The sequence below is a fragment of the Cherax quadricarinatus genome, chromosome 92 (assembly GCF_038502225.1).
Source record: "Cherax quadricarinatus isolate ZL_2023a chromosome 92, ASM3850222v1, whole genome shotgun sequence".
Lineage (NCBI taxonomy): Eukaryota > Metazoa > Arthropoda > Malacostraca > Decapoda > Parastacidae > Cherax > Cherax quadricarinatus.
Genome location: NC_091383.1, coordinates 147,993 through 170,848, shown reverse-complemented (window position 1 = coordinate 170,848; position 22,856 = coordinate 147,993). Strand labels below are relative to the sequence as shown.

General features: G+C 36.1%; 2 protein-coding genes across 2 annotated transcripts in view; one reads left to right on the top strand and one right to left on the bottom strand.

Moving 5' to 3' along the window:
- CRMP (Collapsin Response Mediator Protein) overlaps positions 1 to 16,821 on the top strand; it is a 63,225-nt gene extending 46,404 nt beyond the window's left edge. Inside the window, 3 exon segments of the mRNA XM_070104519.1 lie at positions 1,670 to 1,780; positions 15,477 to 15,590; positions 15,592 to 16,821. Coding sequence (XP_069960620.1) covers positions 1,670 to 1,780; positions 15,477 to 15,590; positions 15,592 to 15,606 — 240 coding nt within the window. The 3' untranslated portion in view covers positions 15,607 to 16,821.
- A 4,216-nt stretch (positions 16,822 to 21,037) lies between these two features.
- fy (fuzzy planar cell polarity protein-like protein) overlaps positions 21,038 to 22,856 on the bottom strand; it is a 36,763-nt gene continuing 34,944 nt past the window's right edge. The window contains exon 10 of the mRNA XM_070104423.1: positions 21,038 to 21,065. The gene's annotated coding sequence lies outside the window, so the exon portion shown is untranslated. The remainder of the gene's footprint in view (positions 21,066 to 22,856) is intronic.

Genomic DNA, 22,856 nt, shown 5'->3' with positions numbered 1-22,856 from the left:
TGAAGTTCTTTAGGTCTCCAAGATTGTCATAGATATTAATCATGTTACATAAAACTGTTGTAGGTAGTAGGTTGGTAGACAGCAACCACCCAGGGAGGTACTACCGTCCTGCCAAGTGAGTGTGAAACGAAAGCCTGTAATTGTTTTACACGATGGTAGGATTGCTGGTGTTTTTTGTCTGTCTCATAAATATGCAAGATTTCAGGTACGTCTTGCTACTTCTACTTACACTTAGGTCACACTATGCATACATGTACAAGCATATATATACACACCCCTCTGGGTTTTCTTCTATTTTCTTTCTAGTTCTTGTTCTTGTTTATTTCCTCTTACCTCCATGGGGAAGAGGAACAGAATTCTTCCTCCGTAAGCCATGTGTGTTGTAAGAGGCGACTAAAATGCCGGGAGCAAGGGGCTAGTAACCTCTTCTCCTGTATATATTACTAAATGTAAAAGGAGAAACTTTCGTTTTTCCTTTTGGGCCACCCTGCCTCGGTGGGTTACGGCCGGTGTGTTGAAAGAAAGAAGATATAAAACTGTCTCTCTCATATAGCATAATAGCTGCTGTAGATAGATGTAGTTCTGGGTCAGTGTTAGCATGCATGCACACAGTAGCTTAGAAGTGGAAATTTTAATTAGAATTTTTTTTTTCAACAAGTCAGCTGTCTCCCACCAAAGCAGGGTGACCCAAAAAGAAAATACTTTCATCATCATTCAACACTTTCACCTCACTCATACATAATCACTGCTTTTGCAGAGGTGCCCAAATACAGCAGTTTTGAAGCATATATAAAAATATATAACATCCCTCCAAACTGCCAATATCCTAAAACCCCTCTTATTATTATTACTGTAAATAATAAAACAAGACCTAGGTAGTAGGTTAGTAGACAGCAACCACCCAGGGAGGTACTACCATCCTGCCAAGTGAGTGTAAAACGAAAGCCTGTAATTGTTTTACATGATGGTAGGATTGCTGGTGTCCTCTTTTCTGTCTCATGAACATGCAAGATTTCAGGTACGTCTTGCTACTTCTACTTACACTTAGGTCACACTACACATGTACAAGCACATATATACACACCCCTCTGGGTTTTCTTCTATTTTCTTTCTAGTTCTTATTCTTGTTTATTTCCTCTTATCTCTATGGGGAAGTGGAACAGAATTCTTCCTCCCTAAGCAATGCGTGCTGTAAGAGGCAACTAAAATGCCGGGAGCAAGGGGCTAGTAACCCCTTCTCGTGTATAAATTACTAAATTTAAAAAGAGAAACTTTCCTTTTTCTTTTTGGGCCACCCTGCCTTGGTGGGATACACCCAGTTTGTTGAAAGAAGAAAAGAATAAAACAAGAGATAGTTTGTGTTTCTTTGCTTCATCTTCTCCTTGTTGTGTAATGGCTGATGTTCCAAAGAAATAATTATGTGGGAATTGTATCAATATGTACTTTTAGGGTTTTATAAACAAGATATACAAGAATAGTCCCAATTACACCCATATATTGGAGATAATTTTTGGTTGTTATGGATCATTTTAGAGTCCAAACTGGACTGAAGCATTTTCAAGTTTACAGAAAATTTCTAATTTTTAGGTTTATGAATTTTTCCTATCATAGTATTGATTCTTATAACAGAATATAGTATAAACTGACTAACCAATGGTGAATATTGCAGGGTCGCATTGCAGTCGGCTCTGATGCTGATATTGTGGTCTGGAACCCTCATGCCACAAGAGTTATTTCTGCGAAAACACATCACCAAGCTGTGGACTTCAATATTTTTGAGGTATGATATAAAAAGTTATCATTTTCATAGCTAATTATTATGCTTTACTATGGGTATAATGTCAGGTAAATGGACACAGATAATACATATATATACAAGGACACAGGGTATATATATATATATATATATATATATATTTTTTTTTTTTTTTTTTACATCTCCGCTGCCTCCAACCGTCTCCCTGCTGCATTTCCAAAGCTTCACACCCTAAAGAGTGTTGGTACTACTTTTTCATACATTCCTTCTTTGCCTCCATAGAAAACGTTTTGACTCAAATATCCTCACCCCCCACTCCCCTTTTTTCCCCTCATCAATTCTATGTTAACCTCATCCTTCTAAATCCATCCCGACCGCAACTCCCAAGTATCTAAAAAACATTCACTTTTCCATACTCCTCCCCCCAATTTGATATCAATTTTTTTTTATCTAAATCTTTTGACCCTCACACCTTACTCTTTTTATTTCATTTTCAATTTTCTCCCTTTTACACACTTTCCCCAAAACTCATCCACTAACCTTTGCAATTTTTTTTTAAAATCTCCCATAAGCACGTATCATCAGAAAAAATAACTGTGTAAACCCATTTAAATTTGATTCCCCAAAATTTTAATCCCCCCCTCCCAAAACACCCTAGCATTTATTTCCTTTAAACCCCATCTATAAATATATTAAACAACCAGGTGACATTAAAACCCCTTCAAGACCTATTTTTCGGAAGTCCCCCTCTTCTACACCCCCAACCAGCCTCACTTCTCAAAAAATTTTTTACAGCATTTAATAACACCTATTCCATATACTTGCAACATCTCCCAAATTGCTCCTCTATCCACCCCCATCATTTTTTCTAAATCCATAAATGCAAAAAAAATTTCCCCTATTTTTTATCAAATCTGTTCCATATGTTCAGTAAACACCGTCTACATCCCCTACCACTCTAAAAACCCCCTTGCTCATCCCCAATCCCACATTCTGTCTTACCCCTAATTCTTTTAAATTTTAACCCCAAAATTTTCCCGGATACCAGTGTTATTCCCCTATAATTTTTTTTTGTTTTTTTGTCCCCCCTTTCCCCTTTTTATAAAAGGGGCTATACATCTCTCTCCAAACCCATCCTTCCCCCTTTTTAAAATTTATTAAACAAAAACCAACCCCCAACACTATATCCCCCCCGCTTTTAACATTTCTGTAGTCCATCAGTTCAGCCCTTTTTTTTCTTTTACGTAATGCCTCAGACCCCCCCACACTTACATTCTGCTCTTCTTCACTCCTAAAAAATGGGTTTCCCCCGACCAGTGCATGAAATTACTGCCTCTGTTTTTCCTTAACATTTAAAAATTCTCAAAATATTTTTGCCATCACCCTAACCCCCCTCTCCCCCTCTACTAACTCCCCCTTTTTTTAAACAAACCTATTTTCCTAGGCTTTTCTTTTTTAACTACTCCAAAATTTTTTTTTATTTTCATTAAAATTTCTTGAAATGCCTCTCCCCCTCTATCATCTGCCTCCTTTTTCACCCCTCACCCCTCTTTACCTTTCTTTTCTCCAAAACTTTGCCTTCTTTAAAATTTTTTTAAAAACCTTCATAAGCTACCTTTTTCTTTTTTCACACCCTTTATTACATTTCCCCCAATCCCCTCTTTTCCCCCTACCCCCCTATAACCACAAACCCCCCCCATTCTAATACTGCATTTTTTAAAAATATTCCAACCTCTTCAACCCCCATACTCATCTTTATAGCCCCCCTTTCTGCCCCAAAAGTCGCTTTTATCTCCCAAATTCCTCCCTTGGTTTTCATTTCCTTCCCTCTTATTTTTGTTCCACCTTCCCTTTCCATCTACCTCTTACTCTAATTAGCTAAAAAAATAATGATCCATATATCAGTTGCCCCCCTATAAACATGTCATCCTGGAGCCTACCCATCCCCTTTTTCCCCCAATACATAATCTAATAAACTACTTTCATTGACATATACCTTTTATATTTATTTATCCCCTTTTCATAAAAATTTTATTACTTATTAAATTTTTTCACCATAGCCAATTAAAGGCTCCCCCTTTCATTTCCCCCACCCTTTTCTACTCCCTCCATAACATTTTTACCCACTTTAGCATTAAAATCCCCAACCATTTCTCTCATTTATTAAAACCCCCACATTCCTCAACATTTCCCAAAATCTCTCTCTCCTCTCCTTCTCTCTTCTCCCCGGGGCATAAAGCATTATAAAATTTTTCATCCAAAACTTTTTTTTACTCCCATAATCCTTGAATTAAACATTTATGTCCCCTTTTTGCATCCCTTTAACATTATTCCTCCCTTTACTCTAACTCTATTTGAAACCACCCTAATCCCCTTTTTTCCTTCCCTGAAACTCCCACCCCCCCCGCTTTGTTTTACTTAAAGCCAGGACATCACTTCTTTTCATTCATAACATCCACAATCATCCTTTTTTATCATCTGCACAACATCCAGCACATTCAGACTTCCCCCGCAATTTCTTCTTTTATTCTTTTGTAAACTTTGAAAAAGGGTTTCTAGCCCATTTTCCCGGATTTTAGTTGATTTTACAACCCCCAAACCTAGGAGGAAAGATTCTTTTTCCCTTCCCCTGGATAAAAAGGAAAATTAATAAAACCAAGAACTAAGAAAAATCGAAAACTCAGATGAGTGTTATAAATATATATATATATATATATATATATATATATTTTTTTTTATATATATATATATTATATCTAACCCCGGGAAAAGTCCTACTTGAACAATTCAGTATTACGCCTTGTAAAGTAAAAAAAATTTCTGTGTTGACTGTTTGTTCCCAAACAAAACAACTTGCAGAACTTGCTTAAATTGTTTTTTTTTTTTTTGTATTTTGATGTTTTTGTTATCTGTATAAAAAAGTCACCATGGGCCTCAAGATTAGTGATAAAAGCCCAAAAAAACAAGGGGGGAAAAAATTTTTCAGTTTAAACACCCTTTTTTGGACAATTAAGTTCGTACCTTTCCCCTGTATTTACAAAGGGTCCAGTATTTTTTGCGCTTGACAAGTCCAAAAGGCGAATTTGCCGATAAAATCCCACATTAGTTATCTGCCCATTTACCTGATAATTTGTGGAAAATTTTTGCCATTATTAATGGATCAGTTTTTAAAAACTTGTCATTTTTATTCTGTTTTGTAAATCCCAAAAAAATAAATGGTGTAAAGTTATTGTTTTAAAATTTTTCCCCTAAAAAAAAAATGCCAAAGCAAATAATAAAAATACTTTTTTTAGGGCAAAGTTCATGGTATTGCATTATTTATATCCAGGGCCGGTTGTGTGGAGGAAGGAGAAGTTGGCAGTGTCTGGATGGGAAAGTTTTTTTTCCTACCCCATCTCACCCCCCCATTTTTGGAGAGTACGGGAAGACGACAAAAGGCCATGCAGGTAAGTTTTCCAGACAATTTGGTATGTTGGTTAGGTCTCCTTGACTTATGTTGGGGTTTTTCCCTGCCCCATTGCAAGTTGAAAAATTGTGTTAAATTTAAAATATACGATTTTTTGAATGACTATGTCACTGAAAAAACAAATAATCGAACTAACTAAAACCTGTATTAAAAGTAAAAAAAGAATACAGGTTTATCCTGATACCTTTAAAAGATGTTTAAATTTTTCCAAAATTCTCAGCTTTGGCCATTTGCACCACAGTCAAAACATTGTAGTCGAACCTTTGGGAAAAGCGGGAGCACGGGGTTTAATTTTTTTCAAATGTAAAAAAAATCGGGGCCATCTGTGGGGTTTGGGCCCACCATTCCCCTGTTGCTCAACAAATGGCGATGGGCGCATGTCAATACAAGAGGGGGTATACAGGGGGTCAATCGGAGATTTTCTATATTAAGGTCCGACCAGGGGGGGGTGTCAACCCCCATGATTCAACTTCCCCAGGGTTCGGGTTGCTTGCAGGCTCAACTAAAAAAGAACCATTTAATAATCGGTTAAAAAAGAGAATAAACTTTTTAACTAAATCAAATTTTTTTTTAATAGTTTATATCTCAATTTGTTTAAAAATTTTTAAAAGAAACAGCAATAAAATGTTTTTCCCAAAAAACGTTTAAAATGGTTTATTTCATTTTTTCTTCTATTCATTTTTTTTGGGCTAAAAAATCTTTCAATGGGTTATTCTTTGTGAAACTTAGTGTGGTTGCAGAACAAAACAAGAAATGCTGCAGAAACAATTGGGTTTAATTTAAAAAGGTTTAAACTGGGTGAAAATTATGGTGCATCACTGATTGCAGTATTAGTAATTAGTTCTAATTAAACAAAGGGGTACTGAAAAATTATAAAACGGAAAAATTGAATCGTGAGGGAATGAGAGTTGTGTTTGTATAGTTTTGCTCCCCCCGTTTGGTTTTTTGGACTGCTATTTTTTCAACCCCGCTAACCCTTTACATCAGGTTGTTTACCAGTGAAATAGCTCTTCTGTTTATCTTGCTTACATCCGTTTTTTTTCCCTCCCCTGAACCTGGACATTAGTCAATTCAGTCTCCCCTTAGTACTCTTTTTTTTTTTAAACATTGCTCCCAGTGCATTATTTAAGATCTTAATTTTAAAAATAATTTTAAATTTTTTGAAATATTTACATAGTACTTTATCTGGCTTGCATATTCTAAAAATTAATTTTTAAATCATATCTCTAATATTTTAGCGTGTTTAATTGATCATTTCACAAGCATAGGCAGGTATTCTCTTACTAAGAGTACATTTCATAAAAAATGATAAAACACTTATTTCTAAGACACTACACTGGATCCCTTTTTTAAATGGGTGGTAAATGTATACTTAACCAGCAGACTTGACCATACACATGGCCTCGTAAATCAGCTGATGTTTACTGTGGGGTTTTGTTGTTTGATTATAAAAATTTAGAATGGGTATGTACTTGTAATCCAAAAGGGCATTTAACCACTGGTAATCAGCGAGCCAGTTAAATGGGTCATCTGACAAAAGGCCCCCCCCTTTTGAATTTCAGTTTCCTGACAAAACATTACCATCTCAAGAAGAAACGAAAATTTGAATCTGTTTATGATATACGTCCTGGGTTACAACTTGGGGGAAAGGGATTTCTTTCTTTATAAATTTTTATTTTAAAATGTTTTTTTAGATGTTATAACTATTTTGGTTTTTTTTATCTTCAACATATGATATAAATAATTATAATCTTTTTTGCAGATGGCACATTACATTTATGAATACAGATTTTGGACCGCATAGACCAGAATTATGGGGTTTCATTTTTAACAGTGCTAAAACTGAAGGTTTTACAAATTTGAGCTCTATATTTAATTTTTTGTGGTTTTAAAAGTATTTTCTGTTTTTCAAAAGCTTACAGTACACAAAGCATTTTGGGCAGATTTACATCAGGATTGCAGCGGTGTATGAGCCTTGTGCGTTTAGTTGTGATTGTAATACATCAGGATTAAAATTACTTGATCGTTTAAAAGATCCCAAGAAGGATGGTAGTACTGAAACATAGCAGAGCAAATGTCGACATGAAAACAATGACTTGCAAGTGAAACAAATCGCAAGAGTAGACAATGTAAACCAGTAAATGGTAATGCAAAGTCATTATAAGCAGAAACCTTTATTTGGTGGCTTTTCAACCACAGTGGGGCTTTATGAAGAGCAAAGAAATTCACAAAAGTATACCAGTATGTGATGATGCCAGGTCGTGAGAGGTCAGTGGTGATAGGTTAGGTGGTGTTACCAGGACTGGGTTCTGGACATCAGGTTGATGAGTTTTAATTGTTGATCTTAAACAGTGCCAGTGATGGGTTTTGCTACCCACTGTACTGAAATCCTGAGAGAGTTAATTAGCAAAATTCATCATACACACTTCAGGCTCAACACACACAATGCAAAACTCCTCAACCTGATAGCTGACACTCCCACCCCAACCTGACCTCAAACACTTGTGTGCTTTATAAGATAGTGTTTCGTGAATTTCTTTGCATTTGAAACCCCATTGAAGGTGAAACCTCTTATAAAAAAAACCTATCCAATGCTTAAAAGTCTAATTTATCATACAGGGAAACTTGTTGGCAAAAGTGAAGACACTGGTAGCAGAGAATCCTATTTAATACATTTTGACCAGGGCTGGGCTTTATCAGGTACACAGGAATGGATAGATACACTGCCTTATAACAAGCACCATGTCAGGTTTGGAGAAAGGTCAATTATGAAATCATAAAATTGAGATCAGGTGTTGGTGGAAGTACAGGGTGGGGTTAGGGGCTTAGGGTGACAAATTTATTGTATAAATTGTGGGCAATAGTTCCAGCTAACATGTACATTACACTGCTTTGCTCAGGTGGATCACTGCTGATTCTAAAACTACATCTGACCTCTGCCATTCTCATGGTGTAACATTTGGCTTCTTCAGTCCAATACAAAGCAGAGAGGGTAGTTTGAGGTAATCAGTCCTCAGCCTGGAATCAATGTGTTTAGTCTATCACTCTTGTGGAAAGCACAGGATAGGGCCAGAAGTGGTTATCATTGTAGTCAGGCGAGTCGAGCAGGAGGGATCATATGGACCATTACTAGTGTAGAGGTTCATCCTAAGTTGACAGTATTGAAGAATTCCTTGTATCGAGTTCACATGATGTTGCAGTGTCTGACATTTATCACATCTGTCAGACACTGCAACATCATGGGAACTCAATACAAGGAATTCTTCAATACTTGTTCAACCTTTAGATGAAGACCTCTTACACTAGTGGATGGTTCTACTGTGATCCCGCCTCCTCCTGCTTCGACTACCCGTCTACAGTATATAAGCCATTGACTCACAAAATCGTAATGACACGATTGCAAACAAACCATACACGGGTGGGGTTAGAACCCGTAATCAGAGAGTCATAAAACTTCAGATCAACAAGGGTTCTAACCCTGCCCTTGGTATGGTTTATAAGCCACTTCTCTTGCCATATGCTGTACTTTCTACTAGAGTGATGGACTGAACACATCAATTCCAGGCTGAGGGACTGAAGAAGGCACTGTAGTGAAATATTTCCTTAATAAAGATTCCCATATGTTGCATAAGTGTCTCAATCTTCAATTTGTTCTCTTGCCCAGTCCATAATGTGATAAAGTAGGTTGTGATGGACTCACATGTGTTGTTGGTTTTCTCTCTGCAGGTATATTTATGTTATTTGAAGGATGTCTGAGGGTCTCTGCTGGTCTCCCCAATATAAAATTTATTGCAACCACACACAGTATGCTATACACTCCTGCTATGCAAATTGTTCTGGGTTTCTGGGTGATCTCTGATAGTAAGGACTGATATATCCATGTTGGCTCTTCAGAGATCCCCAAAGCCCTAAACCCAGAACTATTTGCACAGCAGGAATATACAGCATATCATGGGGTGGTTGTGATAAATTCTATGTTGGGAGGCTAGCAGACACCCTCAGTAATATAGATATACCTGCAGGAGGGATAAAATTTGTAGTCTGTCACAACTACATTCTCTCATCATAGTCGGGCAAGAGACAAGTGTTACACCTGAGAATGACAGGCAGCTACAGAGTTTTAGAAGCAGCAATGAGCCACCTAACCAAAACCATTGAGAAAACCTGTAGAATGTACATGTTGGTTGGAACTATTATCCACAATTCATGTCTCACCTAACCCTCTCTCTACTTCCCAATACCTCACCTAGACTTGATCTTGCAATTTCCCGAATATGTGTGTGACCCATCTTTCGCAAGCCTGACCTCACGAGGCAGTGTGGCTGCTCACTTTGTATATGTCATAAAGCCCAGTCTTGGGGCAAAACATAGTATTAGCAGGAGTCACTGCTATTAGTGTATTTCCAACAGGTGAAGCAGATACTGCAAAGAAACATTACATTTCATCTAGAACTGATTTCATCAAGTATACAAAAACACAGATACACTGCCTTATAATGTTAATGAGCACCCTAAGGTCAGGCTCAGGAGAGGTCAAAAGTGAGATAAATAACATAATGTTATATGCCAGTGTGTGAGGAGAAGTGAGGTTGGGTCCTTTAGGAAGTATTTTTAATATATAAACGTGTGTACAATGGAAGTGATGAGACCTGCCAGCATGTATATACCTTTTGTTACAGTATTTATTAAATGAATGGCATCTACCAGAATCCTGTGTTTGGTTCTGTCCTGATGCAACTGTAAGATGCTGCCCATCATCCATGTGGGAGTAATGCTTATGACATCATTGAAAAATAAATAAGTATACAAGATATGATGTAGGCTAAATGACAGTAGTTTGTTGGATTATGTACTGGTAGATAAAAGACTTTTCGAGTAGACTTCAGGATGTACATGTTTATAGAGGGGCCACAGATATGTCAGATCACTTTCTAGTTGTAGCTACACTGAGAGTAAAGGTAGATGGGATACAAGGAGAATAGAAGCATCAGGGAAGAGAGAGGTGAAGGTTTATAAACTAAAGAGGAGGCAGTTAGGGTAAGATATAAACAGCTATTGGAGGATAGATGGGCTAATGAGAGCATAGGCAATGGGTCAAGAGGTATGGGGTAGGTTTAAAAATGTAGTGTTAGAGTGTTCAGCAGAAGCTTCGTGGTTACAGGAAAGTGGGTGCGGGAGGGAAGAGGAGCGATTGGTGGAATGATGATGTAAAGAGAGTAGTAAGGAGAAAATTTGCATATGAGAAGTTTTTACAAAGTAGAAGTGATGCAAGGAGGGAAGAGTATATGGAGAAAAAGAGAGCAAATGGAGAGTGGGTGAGATGAGATTAACAAGTTAAGGAAGCCTAGAGAACAAATGGATTTGTCAGTTAAAAATAGGAGAGGAGAGTTATTAAATGGAGAGTTAGAGGGAATATTTTGAGAAATTGTTAAATGTTGATGAAGATAGGGAAGCTGTGATTTTGTGTATAGGGCAAGGAGGAATAACATCTTGTAGGAGTGAGGAAGAGCCAGTTGTAGTGTGGGGGGAAATTTGTGAGGCAGTAGGTAAAATGAAGGATAAAGCAGCCGGGATTGATGGGATAAAGATAGAAATGTTAAAAGCAGGTGGGGATACAGTTTTGGAGTGGTTGGTGCAATTATTTAATAAATGCATGGAAGAGGGTAAGGTACCTAGGGATTGGCAGAGAGCATGCATAGTTCCTTTGTATAAAGGCAAAGGGGATAAAAGAGAGTGCAAAAATTATAGGGGATAAGTCTATTGAGTATACCTGGTAAAGTGTATGGTAGAGTTATTATTGAAAAATTAAGAGTAAGACAGAGAATAGGATAGCAGATGAACAAGGAGGCTTTAGGAAAGGTAGGGTGTGTGGACCAGGTGTTTACAGTGAAATATATAAGTGAACAGTATCTAGATAAGGCTAAAGAGGTCTTTGTGGCATTTATGGATTTGGAAAAGGCGTATGACAGGGTGGATAGGGGCAATGTGGCAGATGTGGTGTAGGAGGTAGGTTACTGAAAGCAGTGAAGAGTTTTTACGAGGATAGTGAGGCTCAAGTTAGAGTATGTAGGAAGAGGAAATTATTTCCAGTAAAAGTAGGCCTTAGACAAGGTGTGTGATGTCACCATGGTTGTTTAATATATTTATAGATGGGGTTGTAAGAGAAGTAAATGCGAGGGTCTTGGCAAGGGGGCGTGGAGTTAAGATAAAGAATCAAACATAAAGTGGGAGTTGCCACAGTTGCTTTTTGCTGATGACACTGTGCTCTTGGGAGATTCTGAAGAGAAGTTGCAGAGATTGGTGGGTGAATTTGGTAGGGGGTGCAAAAGAAGAAAATTAAAAGTGAATACAGGAAAGAGGGTTATGAGGATAACAAAAAAATTAGGTGATGAAAGATTGATATCAGATTGAGAGAGAGAGTTTGGAGGAGGTGAATGTATTCAGATATTTGGGAGTTGACGTGTCAGTGGATGTGTCTATGAAAGATGAGGTGAATCATAGAATTGATGAGGGTAAAAGGGTGAGTGGTGCACTTTAGGAGTCTGTGGAGACAAAGAACTTTGTCCTTTGGGGGCAAAGAGGGGAATGTATGAGGAGTATAGTTTTACCAACGCTCTTATATGGGTGTGAAGCATGGGTGATGAATGTTGCAGCGAGGAGAAGGCTGGAGGCAGTGGAGATGTCATGTCTGAGGGCAATGTGTGGTGTGAATATAATGCAGAGAACTCGTAGTTTGGGAGTTAGGAGGAGGTGCGTGGATTACCAAAACTGTTGTCCAGAGGGCTGAGGAAGGGTTGTTGAGGTGGTTCGGACATGTAGAGAGAATGGAGCGAAACAGAGTGACTTCAAGAGTGTATCAGTCTGTAGTGGAAGGATGGCGGGTAGGGGCGGCCTAGGAAAGGTTGGAGGGAGGGGTAAAGGAGGTTTTGTGTGTGAGGGGCTTGGACTTCCAGCAGGCATGCTGAGCGTGTTTGATAGGAGTGAATGGAGACAAATGGTTTTTAATACTTGACGTGCTGTTGGAGTGTGAGCAAAGTAACATTTATGAAGGGGTTCAGGGAAACTGCAGGCCGGACTTGAGTCCTGGAGATGGGAAGTACAGTGCCTGCACTCTGAAGGAGGGTGTTAATGTTGCAGTTTAAAAACTGTAGTGTAAAGCACCCTTCTGGCAAGACAGTGATGGAGTGAATGATGGTGAAAGTTTTTCTTTTTCGCCACCCTGCCTTGGTGGGAATCGCCAGTGTGATATAATAATAATAAATCATTGAAATCTATACTAGCATACCATGAACCATCATTATATTTTGTCAGACAGCCACATGCAGGATTCTCAGTAGCAGCCATTATTAACTAAAACAAAAGGGTATGTACACATTGGTAGATCCCATCACTTGTATTATACACACATTTATATGTTAAAAGTGTTTTCTATGGACCTTACTGCATGCTTCCCTGCTCATCAGATTATGATTATCCTGTTTCTCTCCAAGACCTCACTTTTGACCTCTCCTGAACCTGACCTCAGGGTGCTCATTTTTCTTATAAGGTTGTATATCTGTGTTTTTGTATACTTGGTTAAGTCAAGTCCTGTACTGAAATATAAAGGTTTCCCTGCACATTTTGTTTCTCACTATCTGTCAGCTTATAGCACCTTAGAAACTACCCATGATTAGTCCTGGTGAACTGTGGAATGTCTAGCATATGGGACAGCAACATATATATATATCTTCCTGTGGGTAAAATACATAATCTCTCTAAATTTTCTCAGTACATGTTAGGCTCTGCATGTGCTATCATTAGTGAAGTCTGCAGAGAATATTGGTGAAGAAAACTGATAGTAAAGCATTTTTCTAATAATTTCTCAGCAGCATTTCATACCTGCTCAAAGTAAGAATACAACTGGTACTCTACATTTGGTTTTGCAGTGATGTAAGAAGTGTATTAGCAATCTTTGTGGCATACTTTGAATTTAACAAGTTACTGTTCATTCCAAGAAATGGAAAGTATTAAGCTCTTTCCTTCTTGAGAGTGAACAGTGTAGCTGGCTCTTCCTGTGTTTCATATGGAAACATTTGGATGTAATCACAAATATGTAGCCCAATAAATGTAAGCAACTAATGGTAAAGGGGAAGATAGAGAAGTGCTCAACATTCAGAGACTCCATTTACAAGTTAACTGGGATAGCTAAACACTAGCTGTCCTAGTTAACTGGTACAGAGAATCTCCAAGCTGAGCATGTCTCTGATATTGTACCTCTGTCATCACTTGGCTATGTTTTTCAGCCACATCACAATAATACCCAGATGCTTCAATCTGAAAACTTCCAGGCTACTTTAGATTGGGGAAAGCCATCTATACAAATCACTGTTAAGGAAGGGAGAGATGAATACCTCTCATTTCTGGATGCCCAAATAATCATCAAGCTTTTAATAAAATTCAACATATACTATAAACCTATTAACAAAAATGACCAGATACATTTCTGACACCACAATAAGTTAAATGCAGTGCTGATAAGATTTTTCATTAATGTATACAGGAAATGAAGCCATAAATTCCTTGAAGAATGACACACTAACAGTTTTCTCCTGCGCTAAAATTCCACACATACTTCATTAAAGATTACAGCTGCAGAGCCAACATATACTAAAAACTCGAGAGAAATATAAAAGATGTATTTTTTACTACAGGAAGATCAGCTATGATTTATCACAGAAGGACTTGGTAGAGTTGATAAAAACTTCACTGTCCTAAGCACGTGTTGACTTCAGATACCTTATACTATCACAAATTTTACCTCACCAAGTCCATAGTGTCACTTACATTTAGGAAAACTATTATTAGAATCCTTAAGGGTATATTTTAAGAGCTGTTTGTTACCTCATTACATAAATCAGAGGATAAACCACGACCATATTTATTTTGCTTTGATTCTAGATAGCAGAACAAAATTTACTTATGTATTTCAAAACTTGCTAGTACAGGAGAATCCAGTGTTCAGACTTTAGATTATTCATATTCTATCAGTCATTTGTAATGATACTTCACTAATATAAGTTATTGAATTTCATGCATTAATTAATCAGATATTAAATGTAGATTATGTACAATATATAAAATGTTATAACACAAAGTCTTTGAATGCATTAAGACATAGTTCTGTATAAGCCTAGTCAAATATCAACACTCTGAGTTAACCGCTTTACCTTAAAACTGACTTCTTCAATATTGATGATCTGAGGCAGCCACCTGGTGTTGTAGGTCGGCAGAGAGATGACGATGTAAAGCCTCGGACTGAGCATCAAGCTTGTGTCTCCACAAAGTGGTACAGCTCTTCGGGTATCTTCTGGTGACTGGCATGCTTATCTAAATTTTAGAAGCAAAGCACAGAAATGCAAAAATGGCTGTCTCACCAGAATGTAGTAGGAGGTGGCACTTGTGACTTAATAAACTACTGTAGATATTTTATAAACAGTAGTAAAATCAATGCTTTGGGAGCACTTTGGTGACAATAAAAGGACAGTTGCCAAATTAGTGCCATAAATAATGACTTAAAATTCACACTGAGCTTAGTGAATAATGGCTACAAGCATAAAATAGTTAACCTTACACCTAATTTTAAACTAACCTTGCTACTAATTAATTTCTTAAACATCTCTTCAATATAGAAAAAAACAATCTAGGGGTAAATTATGAGTCATGCACACCAAGTTAACTGCAACTTTGGGGTTCCCTTGCATCACGCTTTAACCTTTGGGTCAATTTAACTTTATGGAATGCATGTTAAATTAAGGATAGTTACTTTTTCCTGAACGGTGTATTGAATGGGGATAATTCTGGCTGTACCTTGCTTGATAATGCTTGACCTCTGCCTCGTTTCACCTCACTGCTGTAATTACACCGAGTAGCTGTAGACTACCTTAATGTTAAATTTATACTAATTAATCTGTTCATATCTTTAGATTAACAATAAATTAATTGTTTACTAATTAATCTGTTCAGGTCTTTCGAATATTAACAGCAATGTTTTTTTTTTATTAAATTTACATATTTTTACTAATAAAGAGACTATACAGGTCTGTTAAGACTAATGATAATTGCACTAGTAAATAACTTAAGCATATAACATAAAAATGAATACGATCAGTGACTTTAGTACTGTCGAGATGCACAAATGTTTTCTCACAGATCCAAAATACATTTCACTAAAAGGAGATAATATACTGTAATCAAATTCAGTCTTAAACCCTGAAGGAAGATATGATTTCAGTAGTACTAACTGTTTACTTCACAGGTGCACAAGTTAACGATAAGTCTCCTAAACGACCATCAGTGAAAGTAAACAACCCACCTGGAGGGAAGACGTCCCGGCAGCTTCTGGTAGACCAGCCACAGTGATGGTGGAGCCTTGCATCGTTTGTGTTCAAGAATGGCAAATTTTTTTTTTTTTAAATCCATATCTATACAATGTATGAAAGAGGATCAAAGATTATCCATCATTATGATATTTATTTTTTTTATAATGTTCAGTATTAAAGCTTGACCTGTAGAAAGTGAAATAAGCTAAATTTTGTTCAGAAAATGCATACATTCTGAAATAAAAGGATTTTAATGTGCAGTTTAGATCAAATATTTTGTCATGCAGTGCCTATGTACTTTTTTTACTTAAAATTTCAAAGATTGTGAAACACATACTTGGGGCCTCAATGAAATGTTTAATTTCATAAGATATACAGTCTGAGATGAAATAATTAAAGGGAAGTAGATGATACAGAATGTTGCTTGTACAGTACTAGCATGCAGGCTGCCTCTATGAATTAACACTACTGTCAGCCCTTCTTAGATGGTTCATCTTGTTATTTATGGGCTCTTTTAAAGCATTTGCTTGATGCTGGTGTAGGGCTCTTGATCCAAAGAACTGGAGCTATCCTCTCAAATTCAGCGATTATGATTCATTTCCCCAGGTATTATATGACCCTACCCCATGAATTTATAATTACTGGGAAAACCTGGGTGATACATTTCCTGGAAAATGAGAGATTATGAAGCTTGATGCAGGGAAGGGAATGCAACTCATTCCATGGATCAAGAGCCTTCCACCAGCATCAAGACATTCTCTCGTCATCCTTGAGGGGTTATCACGTGAAAGGAAAAGATAAAAGAGCCGTTGACATTTGTTGCCTTATTAGAAGAAACTGATGTGAAGTTTTATAAGATATGCATATCTTACTAAAAGATTTTTCAACCATCTTCATTTGTAGTTTCATATGACTAAAAAAACATCAGAGTATTAAATATTTTAGAATTATAGATACATATTTATATTATAATTAAATTTGAAGTCCTCATTACTTTCAATATTTAGTAACTAGTATTTTTCAATACTTTTTATGGACAAATTATTTATACCCAAGTCTAACATTGACTCAGTATTAGCGCACTGTATTTCATCAGCTGTTTAGTAGTCTTGCACAAACTCTTGATTTATCATTGCAACTTATTCAAATTTGCAGAATTTATTCTTAAGTATTTATACTATTTTGTCTGTGTAGCCATGCTGTGGTATTTATGGCAATGGACAATAAAAGTCATGAACTTGGATATGTTTTAACCTATAAAAATTGTGTAGTATATGTGGAAATTTATCTAAGCCTGGCTGAATGAGTTTCGTCTATTGGGAGGCTAAACTCAGTCTGCCAACTGAGAGACTATGTATGCTAGAAATTTATAACTGGGGGTGCTTAACCTGTAGAAGTCTTACAGTACCTGGGAATGAAATGCTGTATAGTCCTTGTGGCTTAGCGCTTCTTTTGATTATAATAATAATGGGAATGAAAGGTACTCAGGTTTCATCCAAGGATGGGGACAGCTCCAAATTCTTGAATTGTCCTTAAACAGCATCAAGGAGCTTTTCCCAAAGGCATCCAGTAAAGATGACATTATTAGTCATCCTTGTTTTACCAGCCTGGACTGTGAATTTTCAAAATTATTTCTCAGCACTGTGACTCAAGATCTTAGTACTTTCTGTGAAAGAAATAAATTATTAGAAAAGAAAAAGATCTGTCCTCTTTATTTTACTATTATGGGTTGTCCCCTCTTGCCTTATTTCTATGGGCTTCCTAAAACTCAAACATGATATCTCTCACATCCTAAATTATTATTTCTATGATTTTAACCAAGCACTTCATGAACTCTTTGGATTTACTGAAAAATGATCCCTCAAGTGATGATCTCTTGAATCTGTAATCCAGTTCCCAAATACCTTGTCCCCTACATGTGCTGTATAATCCTATGAGTTTAGTGCTCTCCAATAATTATAACTGAAAATGTCATCCAGTTTTAACAATAGCAAACATCCACTCTCAAAATGCTTCTTTGTCTTAAAGTAATTACTGAGGGAAGTGGAATTAACTTTGATCTGATGAGGTCAGGAATTTTGTTTTCACCACCTGATAACGATATTCCAAGTCCGAGATGGTTTGGTCTAGATCAAGTGTGTTGTAGTGGCAGGAGTAGATGTATGATTTTCATCCCCATGAAATAACTTTATGCATTAGATTGTCTTTGGTCATGACTTTATATTATTTAAAAAGGAGAGAAAGATTTTATATTTGATCAACATTTATTTCTCTGAAATCATATATAAAAAATGCATGATTTGTGTATTATATGAAAATAGTTTGATCTAGGCATGCCTAACTGAGCACAAAGTTCCTGAACTTAATTCTTTCATTACAACAATAACAAATATCCTTTTCTTAATTTTCTCTTTCTCTATTTATTATTACATTAATAATGGCAATGATTGACTTTACTATCAGGCTATCAACACTAAATACTTCATAATCTTTACTTCTTTAATATGTTTTGTGAACACACCAATTGTATATGGCAAATGTTTATCACACTAAGAATCATTCATAGAAATGGAGCATTGTGAGCTTGCATAGTGACAAAATTGTATAAAAGAAGTCCACAATTAGCTCAAAATTTGATTTAATCTTGCAAATATATTCATTTTTAATAAAAAAAATCTAATTAAGCTCACATTTGTCTGCAAGGCTGAAATTGTACCACAATGGTTATTATTCTTTATTTTTATATATTTTACATGCAACTAGATATTAAATCTGGGGTAAGAGCGTACAAAATGCCGACACGTGAAGTGTTACCATATTTTATAGAAGAAATCTTTTGCCATGAAACACTACAGTCTGAAGGAACCATTCATGGTAGTAAAACACATCCTTACACTGCACGTGTCTTGTTTCACAGATATTGCATGTTACCCACACATTACGTATTTATTCAAGATGCAACTTGCAAAAATTAAATAAAAATGCAGAGATCCAGTTATAGGTGGACTCTGAGACAAGTGAACTGCAAACTGATGAAAGCGACCAGTTGGAACACAAGGAGAGAATTTACCTTTGCTTTCAATTTTTAACTACAACAGTTCTCCTGTATCCCCAGTGGACATACTCCAAGACCTACCATGGATAGTAGTGACTCTATACATAATAATATAAAAGAAAAGTAATTTTTTTTTTTAACACATCAGTCATTTCTCACTAAGACCCAAAAAGAAAAAAAACTTTCATCATTTAACATTTTCACCATTACTCTGTATAGTCCCCATTTTTTATAGTCACATATCAACTAAATATAATATTTTTTTATAATATATATCACTGAAAACAATATTATGGTCGCTGTATACCTTTTTTTACACACTAGCATCTTCCACTGAAGTAGTGTGACACCATCGTTCACTATCACTGTTCTTGCCAGACACACACATACATGGAACGAAATGTGTGTCCAGTACCCAGCTGATAAACAACCATCCAGAACTTTATCTTTGGAAGTAGATGGCAGCACCTACAGATAAACATCTGTCAGAGACATCAAAGTATATTCACAGGATGCTCAAAAAGATTTAGGCTGCCAGAGTGAAGTCACAACTTGCACAGTCAGTTCATAATTACAATCTATGAGGTGAAAAGAATAACTTAAAATAAAAATATAAAAGCAAAGTATTTGGTGAATATATGCCCAAAAGAAGTAGTACTAAAGAAATGGAAGTGAATGTGGATAGTCCTGGTGACAAGGAAAGACAACAAGAGTGAAAGTATAAATTATGGAGGATAAGTCTGTTGACTATAAAAGCAGGCATGCGTGAGCGTGTTTGATAGGAGTGAATGGAGACAAATGGTTTTTAATATGACGTGCTGTTGGAGTGTGAGCAAAGTAACATTTATGAAGGATTCAGGAACGCAGGCCGGACTTGAGTCCTGGAGATGGGAAGTACAGTGCCTGCACTCTGAAGGAGGGTGTTAATGTTGCAGTTTAAATACTGTAGTGTAAAGCACCCTTCTGGCAAGACAGTGATGGAGTGAATGATGGTGAAAGTTTTTTTTTTCAGCCACCCTGCCTTGGTGGGAATCAGCCAGTGTGATAATAAAAAATAAATAAAATAAGTCTGTTGACTAAGTAAAGCAATTAGTTTTATGGCTTGACATACTGTTAGAGTGTGAGCAAGGTGACATTTACAAAGGATTCAGGAAACCGTTGGCCTAACTTGAGTCCTGGAGGTGAGAAGTGCAGTGCTGCACTCTGAAGGAGGCATGTGACATCAGCATGCTTCTGGCAAAACAACAATTGAGTGAATAATGGTGAATGTGTTTTCTTTTTGGGGACACCCTACCTTGGTAGGAAACAACCACTGAGGTAAAAAAATCTAAGAATGGTACTCTGAAGCTGCAAGGTCACCCTGAAGCTGCAAGGTCACCCTGAAGGAAGGTGTGACACGTCTTGATGCTGACAAAGGACTATGATCCAAGGAACTGAAGCTACCTTTCCTTCTACAGATCAAGCTTCATTACCTCCTATTCCCAAGGTGATGTATAACAAACACTTAGCGCTTCTCTGTGAATACATAACAGAGATACAAGGTTGGCTCTACACTCTTAAAATACACCTGAAAAAATATGAAATAAAATAGAAGTTGAAGATAAATGGTTCAGAGAATAAATGCTAATCTTCAAAGTTACAAGATTCACATCCCCAACTAAACCACTAGAGATGGTGACTAAGGGTAAATATAAGCCAAAATGTTTATACATCCTGTATACATAATATATACACTTTTATTGAATAGCATTTACATTATGCATTATCTAAATTAACAAGAAAAGTCTTCTAATTTATAAAATAAATTTTCATAACACATATATAAATACTTTGTAATTTTGAATTATAGTTGACCTCTTAAATTAGCAAGGATCCTAATTTGTGGAAATTGATTATCCAATGTTGTTAGTGATCAAACATAGATCAACCCATTATTTGTATTTCATTTAAAAAGGGGTTGAAATTTGTGCTGTTTTTTCACAGTTAGTCAGGTCAGAAGGATCTAAGTTTATAATGTTCTGACACCGACTGGCAGTTCAGCTGTACATGCATTGTATTTGATAAAAAATAAAAAAGGATAAAGGCAAAACCTCAGCCTGGGTCCCCATCCATACAGGTGGTGGACTCACTTAGAGGGGGGTTACGGCAAAACCCACATGTAAAAAATATTGTGTCAATATATCTAAAAAGTAAAAAATAACTACTGTTGCGGGAATAAGTAAATAAACAACTACAGTAACTAACTAAATCCGTTTAAAAGAAAAAAAATGTCTACAAGTTATGGTTGCCACCTTCATGTTGGGTGATCATCCAAGTTTATTCCCCAAAAGAATTGCTGTTGCACCATCATAAAGTAAATATCACAAGTTGATCATCATAATCGAGAATTATATTGCCAGCATGTTTTTTTTTTTCCAGTTCATCAAATACCTATAAGCACAACATCAGTAATATTAATATCATAATACATCTACATTAAAAAAATATCCCTATACATAAAATATTTTATCTGGTAAAGGTAATGGTATATAAGCAACATTAAAAAAATTTAACACCTCTATAAAAACTCATCAAAAAAAAAAATTTCCCCTAAAAAAAATTAAAAAAACAGGTTAAGGTTATGAAAAATGATAAAGAACATTAAATACTTGATACATATTTTTTAAATATTTGTATTTTTACAGTTTTCAACCAGTATATGTACTAGTTAATAAAATAAATTTTTTAACAGTTAAAAACAACTGCCGCAAAAATGGGCGGATTTTCAAGAAAATACAAAGCCCTTTAAAAAAGCTATTTAGATAGTGTGATTTTTTGCAAATGCAACTGAAAAGAGCATAAAAAATTGATCATCATATGCTATTCAATTTTGATACAACTGCATTTAAAAAACTCACTATATAGGGGATTTGAATATATACGGGTGCTCCTCACTACACCCAATAGTTCATTCCTGCCCCATACTGCATTAACCATTACATCCAAAATGAATCAAATATAACTTTAAAACTCAGTTATAGCATGATTGCAAACTTTACGCCCCCTTTACTTCACTCCATTATATACAAAAAAAAAAGGCCTGGTTAAAAAAAGTTCTGTAATAATATATGAGAACCATTTTTTCAGTAAAAAGAAGGTTCGATATATATTTTTGGGGACATATGAATCATAAAAGTACTCTCATTGTTTTATACTGATTATTTTATATTATTATAGTCACCCTAGTCTGACTTGCGGGTTTTTAAGCTCATAGCAAACTAAAACTTTAAACGTCATTGTCTTCCCTTTTGCCATTATTTTCCCAAGTCTGGTAATTCATGTCACTTATAAAAGATAACTTTTCATTCCCCTAGCCCTTTTCTAAAAGAGTTAAATGGTGAGATTATAGATTATTAATTGAAATTATTATCCCATACTCTGTTAATGAGAATTTAAACGTAAGTTTGGGGCCTTGTGTATATTTTCATTTATAATTGCTTGTGGTTATTTTAATTCACAAACCCAAAAACCAATGAAGCAAATGTTTGGGAATAAAAAAAAACAAAAAAAAAATGGATTATTTGCCCCCTATTTTAGGTGAAGATTAAGTGAAAAATGGGTTTCTGCCCGAGCTACTTACCCTGAAGTACATATTTTTTTTGATTAAAATTAAGCCCTAAGAGAATTAAGAAAATGGACCCAGAAATTAAGTCATTATTAGATGAATTAACAGAGGCTACTTTTGACACTTTAAAATTGGGGGAAAAACAGAAAAAAACCCCAGCGCAGAGATTTAGGTCCCAAATTTAAAGGATAGATTATTTAAAACCCCGCAATAAATTAGATTCGAAGATAGTTTTATTTCTCAGTTCGGGGAAGTAGAAATCCAGGACAACTGTTAAAAATGAAGTTGAACCAGGGTTTCCCGGGCCCTTTACTCCGTCCAGTCTCAAAGCTCCCCCGTCATTTCCGGTTTTTATCTGGTTGGAACGAACCCCTCAGTCAAATACGGGATAATTTTAGGACTGGTGCTCATCCCAAAATTTCGAGAAGATGCCCAATTCCTCGGTCATTACCTTTTTGGGGAATTTCCCCAACAACTAAAAATAGGATATTACTTTACAAAACTCTCAAATCGGAAAAAGCCCAAACGGGAAGAATTTAGGCGGAAAGGTTTCGTTTGAAAAAAAGCAGAAGGAGTTCCGAAGAAAGAGACGGAAAGCACTGTAACCCGGGTTTGAC